Source organism: Muntiacus reevesi, chromosome 21, assembly GCF_963930625.1.
Source record: "Muntiacus reevesi chromosome 21, mMunRee1.1, whole genome shotgun sequence".
NCBI classification, from domain to species: Eukaryota; Metazoa; Chordata; class Mammalia; order Artiodactyla; family Cervidae; genus Muntiacus; species Muntiacus reevesi.
The window spans coordinates 42,650,578-42,670,523 of NC_089269.1; the positions used below are offsets into that span (position 1 = coordinate 42,650,578).

Consider the following 19,946-nt stretch of genomic DNA (forward strand, 5'->3'; position numbering starts at 1 on the left):
TTCACAATGACGACCTCATCTAAGAGCAAGGGACAGGAAACGCTGCCCATTTCCCACTAACATGGCCCAAGTCTGTTTCTGACACTGCATGCATAGATACTGTCATATGCATACATTCATACTCAGAGTTGGAAAATATTGTGCAAAATCCCTGTTCAAAGGATGAGTCACTATTATACCAACATGCTGAATGCAGAGACAAACGGGGGAGGGGGATACCAAAATAAGTAGGACAGGACACGACTAAAAACACAAATAGATGTGTCCACATGTAGCCAAGATCCTCACTGTCTTTCTGCTAATTTATGGCTCGTTTTCTCATCTTTAAAACATCCAACCTATTGTGAACCAAGTGTGCTCCAACATAAAATAAACATTTTACATGTATATAAACACGTTTTTTAAAAAGCCCATAAAAGGAACAAAATTGGGTCATTTGTAGCGATGTGGATGAACCTACAGTCTGTCATATAGAGTGAGGTCAAAAAGAGAAAAACAAGTATCATATATTAGTGCATATATAGAGAATCTAGGAAAAGGTACTGATGAACCTATTTGCAGGGCAGGAATAGAACACATGTAGAGAACAGACTTGTGGAGACAGCAGGGGAAGGAGAGGAGGGGACAAATTGGGGGAGCAGCACTGATATATACACACCACCACGTGTAAAGGGTCCAATTCACACAAGACTGTTTGTTATTTCTATCTCAATAAAGCTAAAAAGAAGAAAGAAAAAGACAATGCAGGCAAAACAGTTTTAATAAATAAGAAGTCAAATATAAAAGTCCATAATATTACTGCAAATATGTAATAACTGAGTATGCATTCAGGAAACAGCTAGAGTAACAAGAACAAATGTTACATTAATCTGATTAAAAATGATTAATGGTGTGCAAAGAAATATCCAAACTGATTTCATCTCTTCCACCTCTGAATCCTATGGCTTGTGCAAGCAATCCTTATAACTATATAGACCAATAATGCAAAAAGTGTATCTGTACTCATATACAGGTGAAAGTCGCTCAGTTGTGTCTGACTCTGCAACCCCATGGACTATACAGCCCATGGAATTCTCCAGTCCAGAATACTGGAGTGGGTAGCAGTTCCCTTCTCCAGGGGATCTTCCCAACGCAGGGATGGAACCCAGGTCTCCCGCATTTAGGGCAGATTCTTTACCAGCTAAACCAGCAGGGAAGCCCACTTTCACATCCATACATGACTACTAGAAAATCCATGAGTTTGAGCAAGCTCTGGGAGTTGGTGATGGCCAGGGAAGCCTGGTGTGCAGGAGTCCGGGGTTGCAAAGAGTTGGACATGACTGAGCAATTGAACTGAACTGAATTCATATACAGGTAGGGTACCTCTACTCAAAAAATTTTCACACAGTATGAATTTTTTCATCTTTCAAATACCAAAGCAACTACTCACAGGTGCCTGTCATTTGTGGGTCAATTTTAAGCCCACAAAGGTGGACGGCACACACAGCAAAATAATGGCCAAGAATATTTCAGTTTCTACCATAGCAGCGTGTCTACCATATGTCCTCAAAGCTGATTAGATTAAAAGGATCACATGTGTTCAAATAATCTTAACTTCACACAACTAAAAAATGAAGACAGCAAAGTTGACAAAGAAGTCCTGTCTGGGGTTATATATTTTAGAGAAGACAGTTGGGCCAAGGAAATTGCTTTGTTCAACTCATCAGCTTTTGTTTGGGCCAGGCACTGGGGTGCTTTGTCTTATGATTTTGTTAATTTATAGACAAAACAACTGTTCATTTAGAGCAAGGAGGTAAAAGAAACAGAAAACACATACTGTTAATTGTGGACAAGAAAATACTTAGGAAAAAGAAAGGATATCCATAATCTAATAGAAGGGACTAGAAGCAAAGCTACAGGCGTGTAAGTTTCCCAGCTGCAAATCTCAGCCAGGACTCAAGGCTTAACCTGTTCAAATTCCCTCCAGAGACATGTTCCCAGCATAAGCAAGCAGAGTCACTGACACCTGCTTTACATCCGAGTCCCAGAAGGTGCTTTGCATATTAGCGAGGGTCAAAAAGCCTGTGTTTTAACTTTTTTCCTTAAAAGAAGAGAAAGAACAGTACTGAGATTTCTATAATTTCTTGTTTAACTGACATTTAACTTTTACAATACACACCTGTGCGCTCCTATCATAAAAGGGGGACATAGTCTAAGATGGGTTAGGCAGCTTTCCTGGACTGCTCAGCTGTCAAAGAGCAAAGGCTTGCATTTGAATGGAGGTTCAGTAGAGAGGCCCATGCTTCCCTTTCACTGCACTTGACCCTAAGAGCTCCCTTATAACACATCTGGATGTGAGACTTGGACTATAAAAAAAGCTGAGCGCCGAAGAATCAATGCTTTTGAACTGTGGTGTTAGAGAAGACTCTTGAGAGTCCCTTGGACAGCAAGGAGATCCAGCCCCAAGGAAATCAGTCCTGAATATTCACTGGAAGGACTGATGCTGAAGCTGAAACTCCAATCCTTCAGCCAACTGATCAAACTGACTCATTTGAAAAGACCCTGGTGCTGGGAAAGATTGAAGGCGGGAGGAGAAGGGGACGACAGAGGATGAGATGGTTGGATGGCATCACCGACTCAATGAAGATGAGTTTGAGTAAGCTCTGGGAATTGGTGATGGACAGGGAGGCCTGGCGTACTGCAGTCCACGGGGTCGCAAAGTTGGACATGACTGAGCGACTGAATTGAACTGAACTGAGGCATCACATACGTGTTCATCAATACAAGAGCAATGGGCAGGATCATCTTTCCCATGCCTTTCATACTAGCATCTTGAGACTTGATTTCCCTTCTCTTTTTAAATATTTATTTAGGCTGTGCTGGGTCTTAGTTGCATTATGCAGGATTTTTTTTTCTGTTTTTGCAGCTCTTGGGCTTAGTTGCTTCCTGGGATGTGGGATCTTAGTTCCCTGACCACCGATCAAACCCACATCCTCTGCACTGCAAGAGGGATTCTTAACCACTGGACCACCAGGCAAGTTTCCTGAATCCCCTTCTCTTCTCAATTCAGATCACCCTTGCATACAGGCTAATCTTTCTATTAGTATCATGACCAGAAAACGCTTGCTAAAAACAATCGCACAGCCCTTACTCACTTCTAGGGTTAGATCCCAAATCTCCACAATCAAGATCGTCTGCTTCACAGCCTCATTCCACATTTTCAATTTCCTCAATTCTTTTCTCAGTGTATCTCACTGCATACTTAGAAGCTCCCGAAGAGCGAAGAGAGGTTTCCCTGGTGGCTCAGATGGTAAAGAATCTGCCTGCAATGCAGAAGACCTGGCTTCCATCCCTGACTCAGGAAGACGCCCTGGAGGAGGGCATGGCAACCCACTCCAGTATTCTTGCCTGGAGAATTCCATGGACAGAGGAGCCTAGCGTTGGGTCACAAAGAGGTGGACACAACTGAGCAACAAACACTTTCACGTTCTATGAGCCAAGAATGATGTCTGGCCACTCAGCAACGCCTGACACAAAATCCTATCCTGGATCGGTAAATATTTGCTCAATTGGCCTGAATTAAATTTGGGATAAAAAGAAAAAATTGGGGATGGAATGATACTTCAGATGAAGAACCGAAGTACACTTTCAACTTTTTCTTCTCTCAACCTAAAGCCTTTGCATTTAAATAAAACACTATTTTTAAAGTCTCATTTCATCCAAAAGAAAGAGGACAACAAAATCTAAAAATTCTAATTTTTCTTCCTAGGCTTTATAATGTATGTTTTAAGGGGGATATTATCCTAGTTTGGATCTACTTATATTTATAAGACTCCTAGGTTCCTGAGACCAATGGCTAGGTAATATAATAGTGGCAAGTGGCCACTTTAAGCTGTTAGATGATGAATAATTTATATACTTATTTTCAAATGGTTTCTGTGATGGCAGCACTTTCTCCATCTAGTATAGAATGCAGGAATTTTTTTTCTACCAAAGGCCCACAGAGGAAAACAGTCATCAAGGGAGTGTTTGTTGTGGTCATCTATTATTGCAAACAAACTATCCCACAACTTAGTAGCTTCAAACAGGAAGCATCTCTTATCTCACAGTTTCTGTGAGTCAGGAATCTGGAAGTGGCTTAGCTGAGTGATCCTGACTTGTACAAGGGTATAGTCGAGATGTCAGCTACGGCTCTGGTCATATGAAGGCTTTGCTAGACCGCAGGATACACTTCCAAGTAGTTTACTCGTTGCCTGGCAAGTGAGTGCTGGCTGCTGGCAGGAACACTCAGGTCCTTCTTAGCACATGTACATGTCTCTGGAGCTGCTTGAGTATCCTTACAACATGGTGGCTGGCTTCCAACACAGCAAAAGTATGCAAGGTACAAGTGATGTGCCTTTTATGATCTAGCTTCAAACGTCACAGGCATCTTTTCTGTAGTATCCTCCTGCACACTGTGGGAGGAGTCTGTGCATGGATGTGAATACCAGAGGGGAGGCAAGCATTGTTGGGAGCCATCTTAGGGGCTAACTGCACCTATATAATAACTTAGAACTCCTGACAATTCTGTGAGCTGGCCAAGTGATTCTTCTTCACATGGTATCAGCTAGCGTATCGCAAGGAAGGCTGCAAAGTCCAACTGGCCTTGCATACGTGACTGGCAGCTGACCTAGAGCTCAGGCATGGCAACTGAATGAGGGCCTCCATTCTCTTCCACTTGGGCTTCTCCCCCTGGCTTCCTTCCCAGACTGCAAAAGGAGACATTTCCAGGCCTTCTTAAGGCTTAGACCCAGAAGTAAACCAGTGTCACTACCACTCAATTCTGCTGGTTAAAGCAAGTCTCGTGTCCAACCAAGACTGAAGGGGAGCGGGTAACTGCTGGAAGACATAATTCATCAACAGGCAAGGGTAGAACAAGGACTTCCTTGGTGGTTCAGTGGCTAAGATTCTGAGCTCCCCAATGTAGGGGGCCCAGGTTCTATCCCTGGTCAGGGAACTAGATCCCACACGTTGCAATCAAGGATTCCTCATACCACAACAAAGAGTAAAGCTCCCATGTGCTGCAAATAAGACCCAAGACAGCCAAACAAAAATAAATAAGTAAAAATTAAAGGAAAAAAAGAGTACTACTAAAAAAAAATTCAACAGAACATATTACCACAGGGTCACATGAAGAATAATATAGGGTTTGCTTCCTGTTTTCAGGGAGTGTATTTAGTGATCATTTAGTAGGTTTAACTGAATATTGAAGACCACGTTTAAATGCTTATTGAGCATTATTACAGCACCTGCATCTTAACTGGGTAAAAAATAAACCAAAGGCAAATATGGACGATGAGCCAACAACCCCCAATTCTTGCTAAAAATTTCTTTGGAATTCTGTCAGTGGAAAGAAACAGTCTCTGCAGGGTCATTTTATGGGGGGGCTCTGTCATTTTATGAGGGGCTTCCCTTGTGGCTCAGCTGGTAAAGAATCCGCCTGCAATGCGGGAGACCTGGGTTCGATCCCTGGGTTGGGACGATCCCCTGAAGAAGGGAAAGGCTACCCACTCCAGTATTCTGGCCTGCAGAATTCCGTGGACTGTAGAGTCCATGGGGTTGCAGAGTCAGACACGACTGAGCGACCTTCACTTCACCGTCAGTGTAGGGAACAGTGCAGAGCACCAGCCTCGTTCAGTCCCCGTGTCTGTGCCAACAACAGGACATCCACAAGCAGACGCTAAATGATGACTCATGCTGAGTCAGGGACAAGTGCTGGATAAAATGTTTTGTAAAGCAGGATCTTTGGGAACTGTAACTTTCAGTGACACCTTGAGCCTATAATCCTTTTGCCCAAAGGAGTTAAGCTAAGTCCTAGTCTTAGCTCAGGCTACCATAACCAACTATCATCGAATGGCTGGCTTAAGTGACAAGAATTTATTTTCTCACAGTCCTGGAGGCTGGCAGTCTTGGGGGCCAGCAGAGTCAAGTTCTGTTGAAGGTTCTCTTGCTGGCCTGCAGGCTGCCACCTTCTCTCTGGGTGCTTACAGCCCCTCTTTGTGTGAGCAGGGCAGAAAAAGCAAACTCTCTGCAAGTTCTCTGGTGTCTTGTCTTATTAAGGGCGCCAATCCCATCGTGAAGGCCCCACCACCATGACCCCATCTAACCTTGATTATCTACCAAAGTCTCCACCTCTGAACACTATCCCAGTGGAACTTAAGACTTCACCATATGAATTTTGGAAAAAGTGAAAGTGTTAGTCACCCAGTCATGTCCTACTTGTTGTGATCCCATGGATTGTAGCCCAACCAGGATCCTCTGTCCATGGAATTCTCCAGGCAAGAATCCTGGAGTGGGTTGCCATTTTTTTCTCCAGGGGATCCTCCCCACCCAGGGACTGAACCTGGGTCTTCCATATTGCAGGCAGACTCTTTACCGACTGAACTACCAGGGAAGAATTTTGGGAAAGACACAAATATTTAGTCTATACCAGTCCTCAATACACATTTGATGGAGAAAAATAAAAGAATGGTACTCACTGTGCTAATTAAAAAAATGTAAAGAAAATTTTTATATTTCAAAAGTGCCCAGTATTTAAATGATGACTAGGCAGAAACATAACTATTATGATTAGGCAACAGGAGGAAATTTATGGGTACCAAGAATGTGGATGAAATGAGATAAAATGGTGATTATACAAACCTAAGTTTCAAACTATTTTCCCAATCAAACTTTACAAGGGCTTTTAGCCAGGAGTTAACGTGCATGCTCGTGGCTCAGCTGTCTCAGACTCTTTGTGACTGCATGGACTGTGGCCCATCAGGCTCCTATGTCCATGGGATTTTCCAGGCAAGAATACTGGAGTGGGATGCCGTCTCTTTCTTCAGAAGATCTTCCTGACCCAGGGATTGAACCTGCATCTCTTGCATTGGCAGGCGGGTTCTTTACCGCTAGCACCACCTGGGAAACCTCACTTTTACTTTTTTCTTCCTAACCTTGTTCACGACCAATGAGAGGACCAAAGAAATCAGGAGGCAAAAATGCCAGTATTAATAATAACAACCAGGATTGCCCTGGTGATTTGGCGATTAAGACGAATCTGCCTGCCAATGTGGAAACATGGGTTCAATCCCTCATCTGGGAAGATCCCACATGCCACAGAGCAACTAAGCTACTGTGCCCTAGAGTCCATGATCGGCAACAAAAGAAACCACTGCAACGAAAGGCTCACATACCACAACTAGACAAAGCCCTTGTGTGGCAATGAAGACCCAGCACAGCCAAAAAACAAAATAAAAAAAAAGAAAAATAATAATAACGACTAAACAACCAGCAGCAGGGAATATAAAATAAGAGGAGCATGAAGCTATAAAGGACATGGACTAGATAATTCACCATCAAAATAATAGTATTTGACACATCACACGAAGCTAAGCACCAACAGACATGAGGTGCAGTTACACAGGCAATTCTTTGGAAAAACAAATTAACAAGTGAGTTAAATTGGTTAGCAAAAGGTCAAAATGAGGTTGCAGTCATGAGCTCAGTTGCTTTCATTCTGTCCTAGGACCACAGACTGCTCACAGCTGCCTCTCTGACTCAGCCAGCTGTCTCTAAAACATCTGTGTTTTGGTCACAAGAGGAACTGAGAACATAAAGAAAAAAATGATTCATCACTATTGAGAGAAAATAATCAGTAAATGAAGAGCACCGTCAATGGGGACAGTTTCGTATATTAAAAAAAAGGGAATTTGCACAATGGTAGATGGCAGGATATAGTTGATAATACCTTAAAGGTGCTAAACAAAAATACTTGTCAACCTGGAATTCTATACATAACTAAGCTATTGTTTAATAAGAACAACTTCGGGAAATAACTAAGATGACGGCATTCAAAGAAAGAGAGGAATCAACATAAACAATATAGAAATTGAGATCCTTTGGTGAAAGGACTGGCTGCAAACAGTGAATCAAGTTAAAGGGAGAACCTATGACTGTGAGAATTATGGCAATAGAACAGACCATAATGTTAAACTTCACGGATACAAAAATAATATATCTTAGAAAACCTGTTAGAAGGAGAGCTGAAAAACTTATGAACATTATTTTCCTTGGCTATATTAACAAGGAATCAAATGATCATCTAAAATAAAAACACGGAGTTTAAAAAAAAAAGGAAAAAAACATTTCCCAACAGCACAGAAAAATATTCAATCTTACAAATGGAAGGTATTTCTAGTTATAAAAGAAAATTTTCAGGCTACCTAAAACATGGCAAGTAGTAGGAAGACTCTAAAATACCAACAAGGAATGTTACAAGTAGATCATTTAGGAGGCACTGTTCAGTGGAAAAAGTCAAACACTGTTTAAAGGTTCTGAGTGAATATCTCATCAACAATACCGTCCACCCATATCTTCCCAAAAGTTGTTTAAAGTCATGATGCACTATGATTTCCTCAGATGCCCATTCTCCAATCTACAAAGCTTTTAAAAGGCACTGTGTGTTTCTGAGCCCATTGTGTTGGGCTGTGGTCATTGTTCCACTTTGCCTCCATGCCGCTCATCACTCCTTTTTTTCTGGCAAGAGCTCCTCTCCCTACACCAGGTGGCTCTGCTTGGCTTATCACACAAACCATACACCCTCATGACCAAGAGAGCCAGTCCCAGTACTGAGTCCTTGCTGGCTATGATGACTGGTCCAAAGATAGATGCATGACCAAAAGCAGAGCCGATGAGAATCCCTGCTGGGAATTAAGAGTGCAAACTACCAGGATGAGGTTGGAATTCTAAGCTGGGAAGACACATTCCCAGAGCTACTGGGTGCCATTTTCCCTGACCTCCTAGGGGAAGCCCATCTTTGCCAGAGAAAATGAGGTGAACATAAACGATAAAGGATAAGCAGATAACAAGAGATCCCAACAGAGAAATTCCAGACAGCACTGGGTTTCGGTTCCAGTGTCTGAGGATCCAGTTTCTGGATGCCATTTAAAAAATTTTGTAAGCTATCTCCACCCCAAGATTCCCTCCATCAGTAGGAGAAAATATTCTCCATGTACAAGAGGATTTCAAGCTCCTGTCAACATAAACTGACTCAACTCACCCTTCTTCCTCATTTCTAAGACTCAGCTAGTCACTTATGAACAGGATCTCATTTCTCTCTAATTTTATTAACACTTGAGCCTAGTTTTCATATAATGGACACCTATCCTTCCTACAATTTCCTCAGCTTAGGTTCCTTCCCTTTAAAAGACAAAACCCAACAGAAAACAAAGGCTCTCTCTTTTCCGTGAACTGCTCACAAGTTCTTGGCCTCTTGGGCTTTTCTCAAAGAGGCCACAGATGGCTGCATCACCCATACATGTTATTCTTACTGTAACCGACCACAGTTTTATTTTCCTCCCATGCTGTTCCCTCAAAACTGCTCTTCATTTGCCAAGTTAGGAGACTGTTTCATTAAAAAACAATGTCCATGATTCAGAAATGGACAAAAGAGATTATGTACTGACTGTCTCAGCAGTGAAATACAGGTGTTGTCCTCCAGAGTCTGGAAGTGGTGGGGAAAGGAGATCTGATTCAATGGGGTATGTTCTTCTGACTGACTGTAGGTAAGCCTGTTGCAAAGAGAAGGACACGGGACTGGGCAACAGAACAAGGGTAACAAGAAGGCTACTCCGTAGGGGTAGAAACTAATCTGACAGCAATGCAAATGCTTCCTGTTTCATGCACTGCAGATCAGATGATTCCTATCACAGCCCTGTGAATGAAGTCTGTTGAAAAAGAATTTAAATCTCTTCACATCAAACTGGATAACACCTTAGAGGTTATCTGACGAGGAAAACCTTTGATATGCATTCATTGTGCAACACAGTCATGATTTGCCTCGTCAACAATTATACTTCAATCACTTCTGGTTTAATGCTGGGAAAGACTGAAGGCAGGAGGAGAAGGGGACGACAGAGGATGAGAGGGTTGCATGGCATCACCAACTTGATGGACATGAGTTTGAGCAAGCTTTGGGGAGTTGGTGATGGACAGGGAAGCCTGGCATGCTGCAGTCTATGGGGTTGCAAAGAATCAGACACGACTGAGCAACTGAACTGAACTGAACTTCTGGTCTGCAGCCCATTTGCACCCCCATCATTTCTCTCACTTAGATATTAACTTAGCTTGACTTCCAGCACATAATACCTCCTGGTTCCGATCTTCAGTTTCTAGCTACTGCTTCCCCTCCACTGATTTACTTTTGATTTCCTTAATGTTGCAACTCAACAAGGTTCTTTCTCAGGATTCTTCTCCAGAGGCATCATGAGGGTAAAATGAGGGCAAACACTGGGCAAGGAAGCTTAGTAACTTGTTAATGCTAAATAAAAGTTAGATGGCACTAGCATCATCAACATTATCACCATGTGCCAACATCATCATCATTCAATTTTCTGTTGCTAAAATTATTTTATAAACCTTTCTCACCCCTGAGATCCCCCTTTAAGAACAGGTCCTGTGTTCTACTTGTTATTGTATTCTTGGCCCCCAGAGATATATGTCTGAAGAAGGAAGAGAGAACCATTGGGCTCTAAAAAAAGTATGTATATAATCATCTTGCACTTAAATAATTTTAATGAAAGATCTATTTAAAAAGTCACAAACAAGCATTTGTCTCTTAACATCCAGTCAGTCAGTCCAGTCGCTCATTTGTGTCTGATTCTTTGCGACCCCACGAGCTGCAGCACGCCAGGCCTCCCTGTCCATCACCAGCTCCCGGAGTTTACTCAAACTCATGTCCATCGAGTTGGTGTGCCATCCAGCCATCGCATCCTCTTTCGTCCCCTTCTCCTCCTGCCCCTAATCCCTCCCAGCATCAGGGTCTTTTCTAATGAGTTAACTCTTCGCATGAGGTGGCCAAAGAATTGGAGTTTCAGCTTCAGCTTCAGTCCTTCCAATGAACACCCAGGACTGATCTCCTTTAGGATGGACTGGTTGGATCTCCTTGCAGTCTTAACATCCAAGCACCAGTAAAGTTCTTGGGAAAGTTCTGGGATGACTCCTCACTTCTGCTCCCCTCTCCCACTTTTTAGATCATGGGGTCTAAGACCCTGATGGTTTAGAGTCACTAGTAGAATGGGGTGGGGCAGGGAGGGAGAGAGTAAGCTCCAGTTGGCCCCCAGGAAACTGAGAAATTGGATATGCAGTCAGAGTGACTAAGCAAAGGGTGACTTTTAGAAATGCTAATGTACAGTTACTCTCCTTCTTTAAAAAAACACCTTCAAGGACACTTTTTTTTGTCACAGATGTGAAAGTGAAAGAAGAAGTATTAAGTCACTCTGTCATATCCAACTCTTTGTGACCCCATGGACTATAGCCCTCCAGGCTCCTCTGCCCATGGAATTCTCCAGGCAAGAACATTGCAGTGGTTTCCATTTCCTTCCCTAAAAGTGAAAGTTGCTCAGTTGTGTCTGACTCCTTGTGACCCCATGGATTATACAGTCCATGGAATTCTCCAGGCCAGAATACTGGAGTGGGTAGCCTCTCTCTTCTCCAGGGGATCTTCCCAAACCAGGGATCAAACCCAGGTCTCCTGCATTGCAGGCAGATTCTTTACCAGCTGAGCCACAAGGGAAGCCTATTATCAACAAAAGAGACCAAATTCATTAAAAGGGCTCACAAGCCCTGATGTCTGGACCCTTTCTTACTTCTCTAGCCTAACTTTTGTCTAATCATCTTAAGACTCTGGCCTACATGCATCCTTGTGCACGATCTCTGTGGGTGGTGAGCTGAGACAAGCAGGTACGACCAGAATTTCAAGACGAAGGAGAAACAACCAAGGGCTCACTCTCCCTTTCCCCACCCACTCGCACCACGCTGTGACCACCAACAATCTGGCAAAGTCTGGGACTGGAAAGAACAATCCTGTGGCTTAGCCCTGGGACAAACAGCAGACTAAAGCAGGAAGTGAAGCTACCCAGGCATTAGTGGGATCTCTAAGTGGAGTGGGAATAAGGGTTGTTCTCAGAGTTATGAAGAGTGATTTTTATAGAGTCATCATGCAAATGTAAAAACATCTGATTATTTATAACTGACACTGAAGAAAAACTTAGATGCCAACTATGATACGTACATCAAAAGAATCATTCAATAGAAAATGATGATACAATCAACGTCATTAAATAAATGAGTTGCAACCTTCAGAAAAATGTATTTAATATTTAGACTACATAATCTGGTGTATCCAGAAAAGTAGAATAGTATCTAAAACCTATGAGCATGCATGCAGCATTCCAATTTACCAAACTTGTAACTTATCCACAAAACTGTACTACAGGAACTCTTCAATTAAATGTGAATATTATTTCCAAAAATGTATATTTTAGAAATGTCATAGTTGCACAAAGTAAATTTATTATCAGTGCTTATATAATAGATTTTTTTAGAAAAATATAAAGAATGCAAATATTAGTGATTTCTACCTAAATACAAAGAAGTATCTTTTCATATCATGGTTCATACTCCTTCAAGACAAAAATTACTTGATATGCAATATACGGTGATAACACCATGCCATTTTGCTTTTCAAAACATAGGAGTTAGAATTTAGAGATTGTCTTTTCTTATAGTGCTATCAATAAAAATATACATGTAGGTATATATATGTGTGTGTGTGTGTGTGTGTGTGTATATATATTTCATTAACACACATTTTGGATCCAAAAAGGCCAAAGAAAATTTTCTTGCACATAAAAGATTACAATAAAGAGAATGTTGGCAGGTTATCTCTTGTTTACGGAAGGTAAGAAATTTTGCTTTGTCAAGAGGCAGAAGACTAATTCCTTGAAATGTTCTTAAAACACAAAGAGTCACATATTGTAGGAATATATAACTATCTAGAAATGTGGGACAACATGCTTTGGATTCGTTATTTTAAACTGAATTAATTTTAAAAAATACCCTATATAATAACGGCAAGAAAACTCTGAAAAATTACACGAAGGTGGAAGATCTCTACAAATGGCAAGGGGGTGATTTCCAGGATCTAAAAGTTATGTTAAAAAAGCAAAGCACAGAGCAGTACCTACTGTAAGCTAGTAAGAAAAAAAGGAAAAGTACATTCTTTCTTTTTCAGGAAGGATAAATCAAGGATGAAAATATTTATTAATAGAGGATGGATGGCAAGTGAGATATCAGAGGGCAACTTCTTACTTTAGTGTTTCAATAATCTAAGTGTTTTACATTTTCAAATAGTAATAAGAAGGAGAGAAAAACTAAAATTAAATATAAACAAATCAATGAGCTAAAATATATCAAATTGATAACATAAAGTTAATTCTAGTCACTTTTCCAACCAGTCCATCCTAAAGGAGATCAGTCCTGGGTTTTCACTGGAAGGACTGATGTTGAAGCTGAAACTCCAGTACTTTGGCCACCTGATGTAACGAGCTGACTCATTTGAGAAGACCCTGATGCTGGGAAAGATTGAGGGCAGGAGGAGAAGGGGACGACAGAGGATGAGATGGTTGGATGGCATCACTGACTCAATGGACATGAGTTTGAGTAAACTCCGGGAGTTGGTGATGGACAGGGAGGCCTGGTGTGCTGCGGTTCATGGGTCACAAAGAGTCGGACACGACTGAGTGACTGAACTGAACTGAAAGTTTTTACTGGAGTATAGTTCATTTACAATATGTCAGTTTCTGCTGTACAGAGAGATGAATCAGTTATCTATGTTCTTTTTAGATTATTTTCCCACAGGTCATTACAGTGTTGGGTGGAATTCCCAGCAGGTTCTCATTGGTTATATATAGTAACCAATAGTATATATATATATAGTAGTTTGTATGTGTCAATTCCAATCTTCCAATTTCCAGTTACTTTTAAACACAATACTTTGACTACACAGCCATGGTGGGATATACTCTAAAGATAAACAGAAGTGCCAAGACACCTTAACATTTGCTCTGTTGAGTGTTTTCTCTTTTTTTAAAAAAAACTGAAGTATATTTTACATACAAGATTATACTTCAGTTGTTTTTACTAATAGTTTCGTAAATTTAGTAAATAATTTCAAAAATATTTATGCATACTGTAGGATAAAGCAAGCAAATATGGTATGGTGAATCATTAGGAACCAAGATGTTCGCTGCAAGTGCTAAAATACCAACAGAAGAAGCTACATTAACAGGAAACATGCATGGGATCCAGCACGAACCACTGGCCGCCAGCGGAGACTTACTTCCTGGCAGTACTGCAGAATGCCCTCCTTGGTGCCAGTGCAGGTCTTGGTCCCCGATGGGTCCGACTCCCACTTCCCATTCTGCACGTTCATGTGCATGTTCAGCTTGCCACAGAACATGGCCACCTGGGGTTCTGCAAGCAGGCCGGCATTGCTGTCAGTGGGCACCTGGAAAGATAAGCTTGGGTCAGTTACAGAAAATCCATAGCTCCGGGGTGGAGGCTGGAGGAAGGGCTGTGAAGAGAAATACAGCATGGAGATATGCTAAACACAGCTCTATTCGAGGGAACTCTCAATTATGAATCTCTATGGGTTATGCTTTATGTGAGCTGGGCTTTCCCCCATGGCTCAGATGGTGAAGAATCTGCCTGCAATGTAGGAAACCTGGGCTTGAGCCCTGGGTCAGGAAGATGCCCTAGAGAAGGGAATGGCTACCTCCTCCAGTATTCCTGCCTGGAGAATTCCATGGACAGAGCAGCCTGGCGGGCTAGAGTCCATGGGGTTGCAAAGAGTAGGACAGGACTGAGCTATTAAGCACGGCACAGCATATATATATATATATATATTGGCCAGGCCACACAACCTGTGGGATCTTAGTTCCCCAACGAGGGATTGATCCTGGGTTACAGCAGAGAAGCACTGAGTCCAAACCCTGGACCTCCAGGTCCATATAAATATTTTTAAAAGGGGAAAATGGAAGTTCTGAAATATCCACACTACCCCACTTACTGTGTTCTGATAGCTCAAAAAGGAAAAAAAAAAATCAGCACGAGATGACAAATAAATTGGCAAGAGTGAAAGTCTCATTCAAAACCAAAGAATCAAAAGACAGGACATGGAGGCCAAGTAATTCCTCCCTGGTTAAATCCAGCTGCCGAGGAAACGTGTGAGGTCCATGCCAAGAAGAGTTAACTTCCAGCAGAAACCATTCATGTAGCTGGGAAGCGGGTGATTCTAGAATAACTTGTATCATGTCTAAAAATTGCTCACAGGAGGGAAAAAAACAACAACACTAAAATTACACCAAGAGTTTTCGGTTAAAGAAAGAGCTTCCTGACACTTCTTCCCACAGAAATGTAAAAATAGATCAAACATCTGTCCATTCTAGTCATCATCATACATATTTTGTCCATAAATCCCCAAGAGGATTTTTATCTTTAAAAAAAAAAAAAAAATCATGCACTAAACCCAGCTGAGACCTCTCAGACCTGAGAAAAAGCTCCCGGGCACAATCTCTAAAACCATGCTTCAGGTAACATTTTCTACATTTCTAGTTCTACTTTGTAAAATATATTTAGTAAGATTCTGCTTCTATGATGCCCAAGGTAAGAAACAGCAATGCAAGCCATAGTACTGGGTCGCCAGCAGAGTAGCTGGGACCCCTCAACTCCCCAGTTAGGGGCTTTACCCACCATCTATGATTTCCCAGTCAGAAACTGAGACGCCCATGCTCCAACAGACGCAAAGAAGCAGTCTAAGCAGAATGCTTCATAAACGTTACGTTTCACAGTTTTCTTGAGGGAATAAGAGTAAATTTAATGCCTTGATCCTCAAAAAACAGCATATAAATTTTGTCCATTTTACTGAATTAAGTAGTAAGATAATAACATTGCAAGAAAGTCAAGTAGTCAGATACCTATAGACAAGGCCCCATATTAGATGCAATGAAGGACATAAAATATATTTATAACATAGATAAATACATAAAACATATATTAATACATTTATTTTTAAATTCCACTGTCAAGGAATTGAAAATCTAATAATGAAATCACCATTGTATTTGCCATGGTACTTTATTCTGCTCAAACTCATTCTTGTCCCAAAGACTTCCAGTCTAAGAATCTTGAGAACTTACCCATAACTGAACAGGAAGACTAATGATCTTTTACCATGGTTGGTAATAATGTTGTTGAATAACCCCCCCCCCTCCCCGCCTCTATCTCAACATTTCTCTCTACCTCAGATTCTCCACAGTGAGTTCACCACAGTTTCTATCTCCTTATCAACATGAAGTCCCTGAATTCCAAATCCTCCCCTCAAGCAACATGAGGTGCCAATTTCTCTACCCCATGGCACCCAGTTTCCAAGAGTCCCAATAGTCCCTACTTCCTAGACTAATGTTCTCATCACTGTCATCCCATAAAATATTCAGGGTTTTTCTGTTGTAGCAAATAAAGTAGGGCAAAAATGATACATGTTTTCCAAGGCAAGGCTGTAAAGGGCATTAGGGTCGGTTCGCTGCTCTCTGGGATAACTTGGTATTGGGGGCCGGGGAGGGGTGTCCAGCTGCCATGTTGGAAGGACACTCAAGCAGCCCTGCGGAGAGGCCCATGTAATGCGGAATCAAGGTCTCCTGTTAACAGCAACATTAGTGAGCTTGGAAACACCCTACAGCCTCATCAAGCCTTCATCTGCTGACACGACTGAAACCTCAAGACAGAACTTGAGCCAGAACCACCCAGAAGACACTCCCAAGTTCTCCATCCACAGAAACTGAGATAATAAGTCTTTGTTATTCTGAACCATTCATTTTGAGGTAACCTATTACACAACAATAAGATACCCAGTAAGTTCTTCCTTTTCTCCAGCTTCACAATACATCCACAAATATGCTCGGATCTCCTCTGCTGGAAAAAAAAGCAAATAGACAAAAAATATTTCCTTCCATTCTATTATATTCTAGAGCAGGGAGGTTCAACACATTTTCTATGTCAGAGGGCAGACAGTAAATATTTTAGGTTTTGTGAACCGTACAGTCTCTTGTACCTGCTCAACTCTGTTGTGTGTACATTGAGTCGTCATGTTGGACTCTTTGCAACGCTATGGACGTTAGCCTGCCAGGCTCCTCTGTCCATGGGATTCTCCAGGCAAGAATATTGGAGTGGGTTGCCATGCCCTCCTCCAGGAGATCTTCCAGACGCAGGGATCGAACTTGTGTCTCTTACGTCTCCTGCACTGGCAGGCAGGTTCTTAACCACTAGCGCCAACTGGGAAGCCCTTAAGTCTGTTGCTGCAATGCAAAAACAGCCTCAGACAACATGGGTGTGGCTGCTTCATAGGAACATTTTCTTTATAAAACAGGCAATAAACCAGATCTGACCAGTGGCCCTGGTTTACCCATCTCTGCTCTAGAAGAACTATTATTTTTTCATTTTTTCCAACAAATCCTATCAGATGGTGATTTAAATACTCAGTGATACCACATTCTTACCTGCTTCTTAAGACTCTCAGTGTGGTTTACATTCCCACCCTTGGAACAATTTTCTCAAAGGTTACATACAACTTCCTGAGAAAGTATTTTTCTCCAATACCTGTTACTTTTTAATTTCTTTGCCATACCTGAATTCTTCCTTGCAAGTCTTTCCCCTTGGCTTCTTTTGCAGTGAACTAGCCTAGCTCCCTATTTTTCTGATTATCCTCTTACTAACTCAAAATCTTTCAATGCCACAAATAAGACATTCTTATTGGCCATGGCTTCTCTTTTACCTACTTGAAGAAGTCTTTCACCTCCTTGCTGCTGAGTGGCAACTAAAATATAACAACGGCAATAATACATAAAGCAACTAACATTTCTTCATTCAGTAAATTTGAGTATACAATATGTGCTAGGCACTTTGTCTTTGGGGACAAAGCAATAAATCAGGTACGTGCTTATCCTGATGATAACATGACCAACTAGTTTGCTTGGGACTAAGGGGTTTCCAGGATATGAGACTTCTAGTGCTAAAACTATCAGATGCACCATAAGTTGAGACAACTGGTCACTCTATCGGACAAACAAATCAAATATTTCTCCATTTTTCCTACCTTGACTTTTTACCATCTTTCTATTTTTTCCATTCTTCATTATTTTTATGTCTTTTTGACTTTACAGTTATTTTAATTGCCATCTGTTTGTATATTTCTATATTCCCACTACCAAATGGTGGTAATCATTCTCTCATTCCCCTCAAATGAACTGATTATGGCCCTATCATCTTACTGGAATATATCTTTAATTGCCTATGATTTCCTCCTTTTGACAATGGGAGTTAAGAAGACAAATGCTTCAAACCTTTCAGATTTCTACCAGATGAGATTTAGTATTAACTTAAGAAAAAAGTATGGAGAGTCATGATCATTAACATCCCCATTTTCTTAGAATGAACCTTTTAATAGTTCAAACCTTGATTCCTCAACAGTTAGGGCAACTTATTACGCTGAAAATTATAAAATTGGCTGTATGTGTATATCTCTGACATTTGACATCACAAGAAGCCCTTTATAAATAAATACTTCAATCACAAAAACATATGTCTTGAACAAAAATTCTTTTCCAAGCCAATACCAGCCGTGTACAAGATCCAAGTAAGGGAATAGTAGAGAACAAACGGAACCAGATGCTTTTCTATTCTTAATGAAGTACACCTGCAAAGAATTTCATGTTTTAGGTAACATATCCCTGGTTTGGTTAATAAAAACAAGACAAACAACCCAGGATCCTTACTGGCATCAGATAACCCATCTAAGAAACAAAGCCTGGCTTCTGAGAGCAGCCCACTCACACGCTGTCATTCAAACAGAAGGGGACCATGACCATGTCAAGGTGGTCACACAGAAGATAATGCCTAGCCTTCCAAGGGCCCAACAGGTTTACCCAAATCCCTTTTCCTGAATGAAACCTCAGAAAATGGCTTAATACATCATACACAGTGTCCTTGTCAGGACTTGTTAAAATGAACACTCTTGAAACTGAAATCTTTCCATCCTAGAGTAAATCATTTGCAGCTAGTGACGATGCATAATATCCTGTCAAAGTCATCCTAAAGGTAATTATTCCTAACTTTTACAAATCATTTCTCTTTTAAATAGAAAATATAAAATCTTGAGTGGATGGGGAATATATTCACTTAAATAATGATTATTTTAATTTTGCTTTCATCTTAACACCATCTAAAGTAACAACTTAATGTTACTTGGCAGAAATCTAAGACAACACAGAAAAGATTGGCATCCTGCTATAAATGGTCATTCATAGTCTCTGCATTTCAGAGAGACTGAAGACGAAGATAACTCTTATAACTTGAATGACTTTCCACTGACATCATAAGACCAAAGATGCTTTCCCATGGGAAAACAGTGCTCAATGACAAGGAACAGAATAACCGGCTGAAACAATGGCACAAGAACACTGCCTCAGAAGCTATTTACAGAATGCTCTGAACTACAGAGACCCAGTGCTACAGCTAAAAAATCCTGTCTATCTTTTAAAAACAACCATTTGCTGCCAGCTCTGTATTTTAGGGTCATGATATACAGACAAGCTACCAAGGGAAAATGGACTTCCCAAAAGTAAGTTAGCTAGAGAACAGCTTTTAAAAAGCAGAAGGGGAAATTAAAACAAACAAATAAAATACATATACCTAATCTGGGCCACGCTGCAAAGGCGACCCTGGAAACCTATACCTAGCTGGAATCGGTGCAATTTACAAGCACAAGACCGACTTCTCAAACAAGTTCTCTCACTGTCTTTCAAACTGGGTGTTCCCTTTCTCCAAAAAGTTTCTCTTTATTATCATCAAGGAGATCAAAATTCCTTATAGAGCTGGCTTGGCAGCATTCCTCCCCACACAGTCCCAACTCAAAGAGAAAGGGAACAAGGAACTCTCTGTTTCACTGGCCGAGAAGTCTAGCTTGGCAAGGAGAAGGCACAGATCCATAGCTTAGTGCATCTGTGGATTTATGTAATTTTAAGGTTTGTGGCTAACGAAAACCACCTGGTTTC

At 41.2% G+C, this 19,946-nt stretch overlaps 1 protein-coding gene across 6 annotated transcripts in view; it reads right to left on the bottom strand.

The window, feature by feature from the left end:
* APP (amyloid beta precursor protein) overlaps nt 1-19,946 on the bottom strand; it is a 285,965-nt gene that overhangs the window by 208,861 nt on the left and 57,158 nt on the right. For all 6 annotated transcript variants that reach the window (XM_065913687.1, XM_065913685.1, XM_065913682.1 and 3 more), the window contains exon 2: nt 14,180-14,347. In XM_065913687.1, coding sequence (XP_065769759.1) covers nt 14,180-14,347 — 168 coding nt within the window. The remainder of the gene's footprint in view (nt 1-14,179; nt 14,348-19,946) is intronic.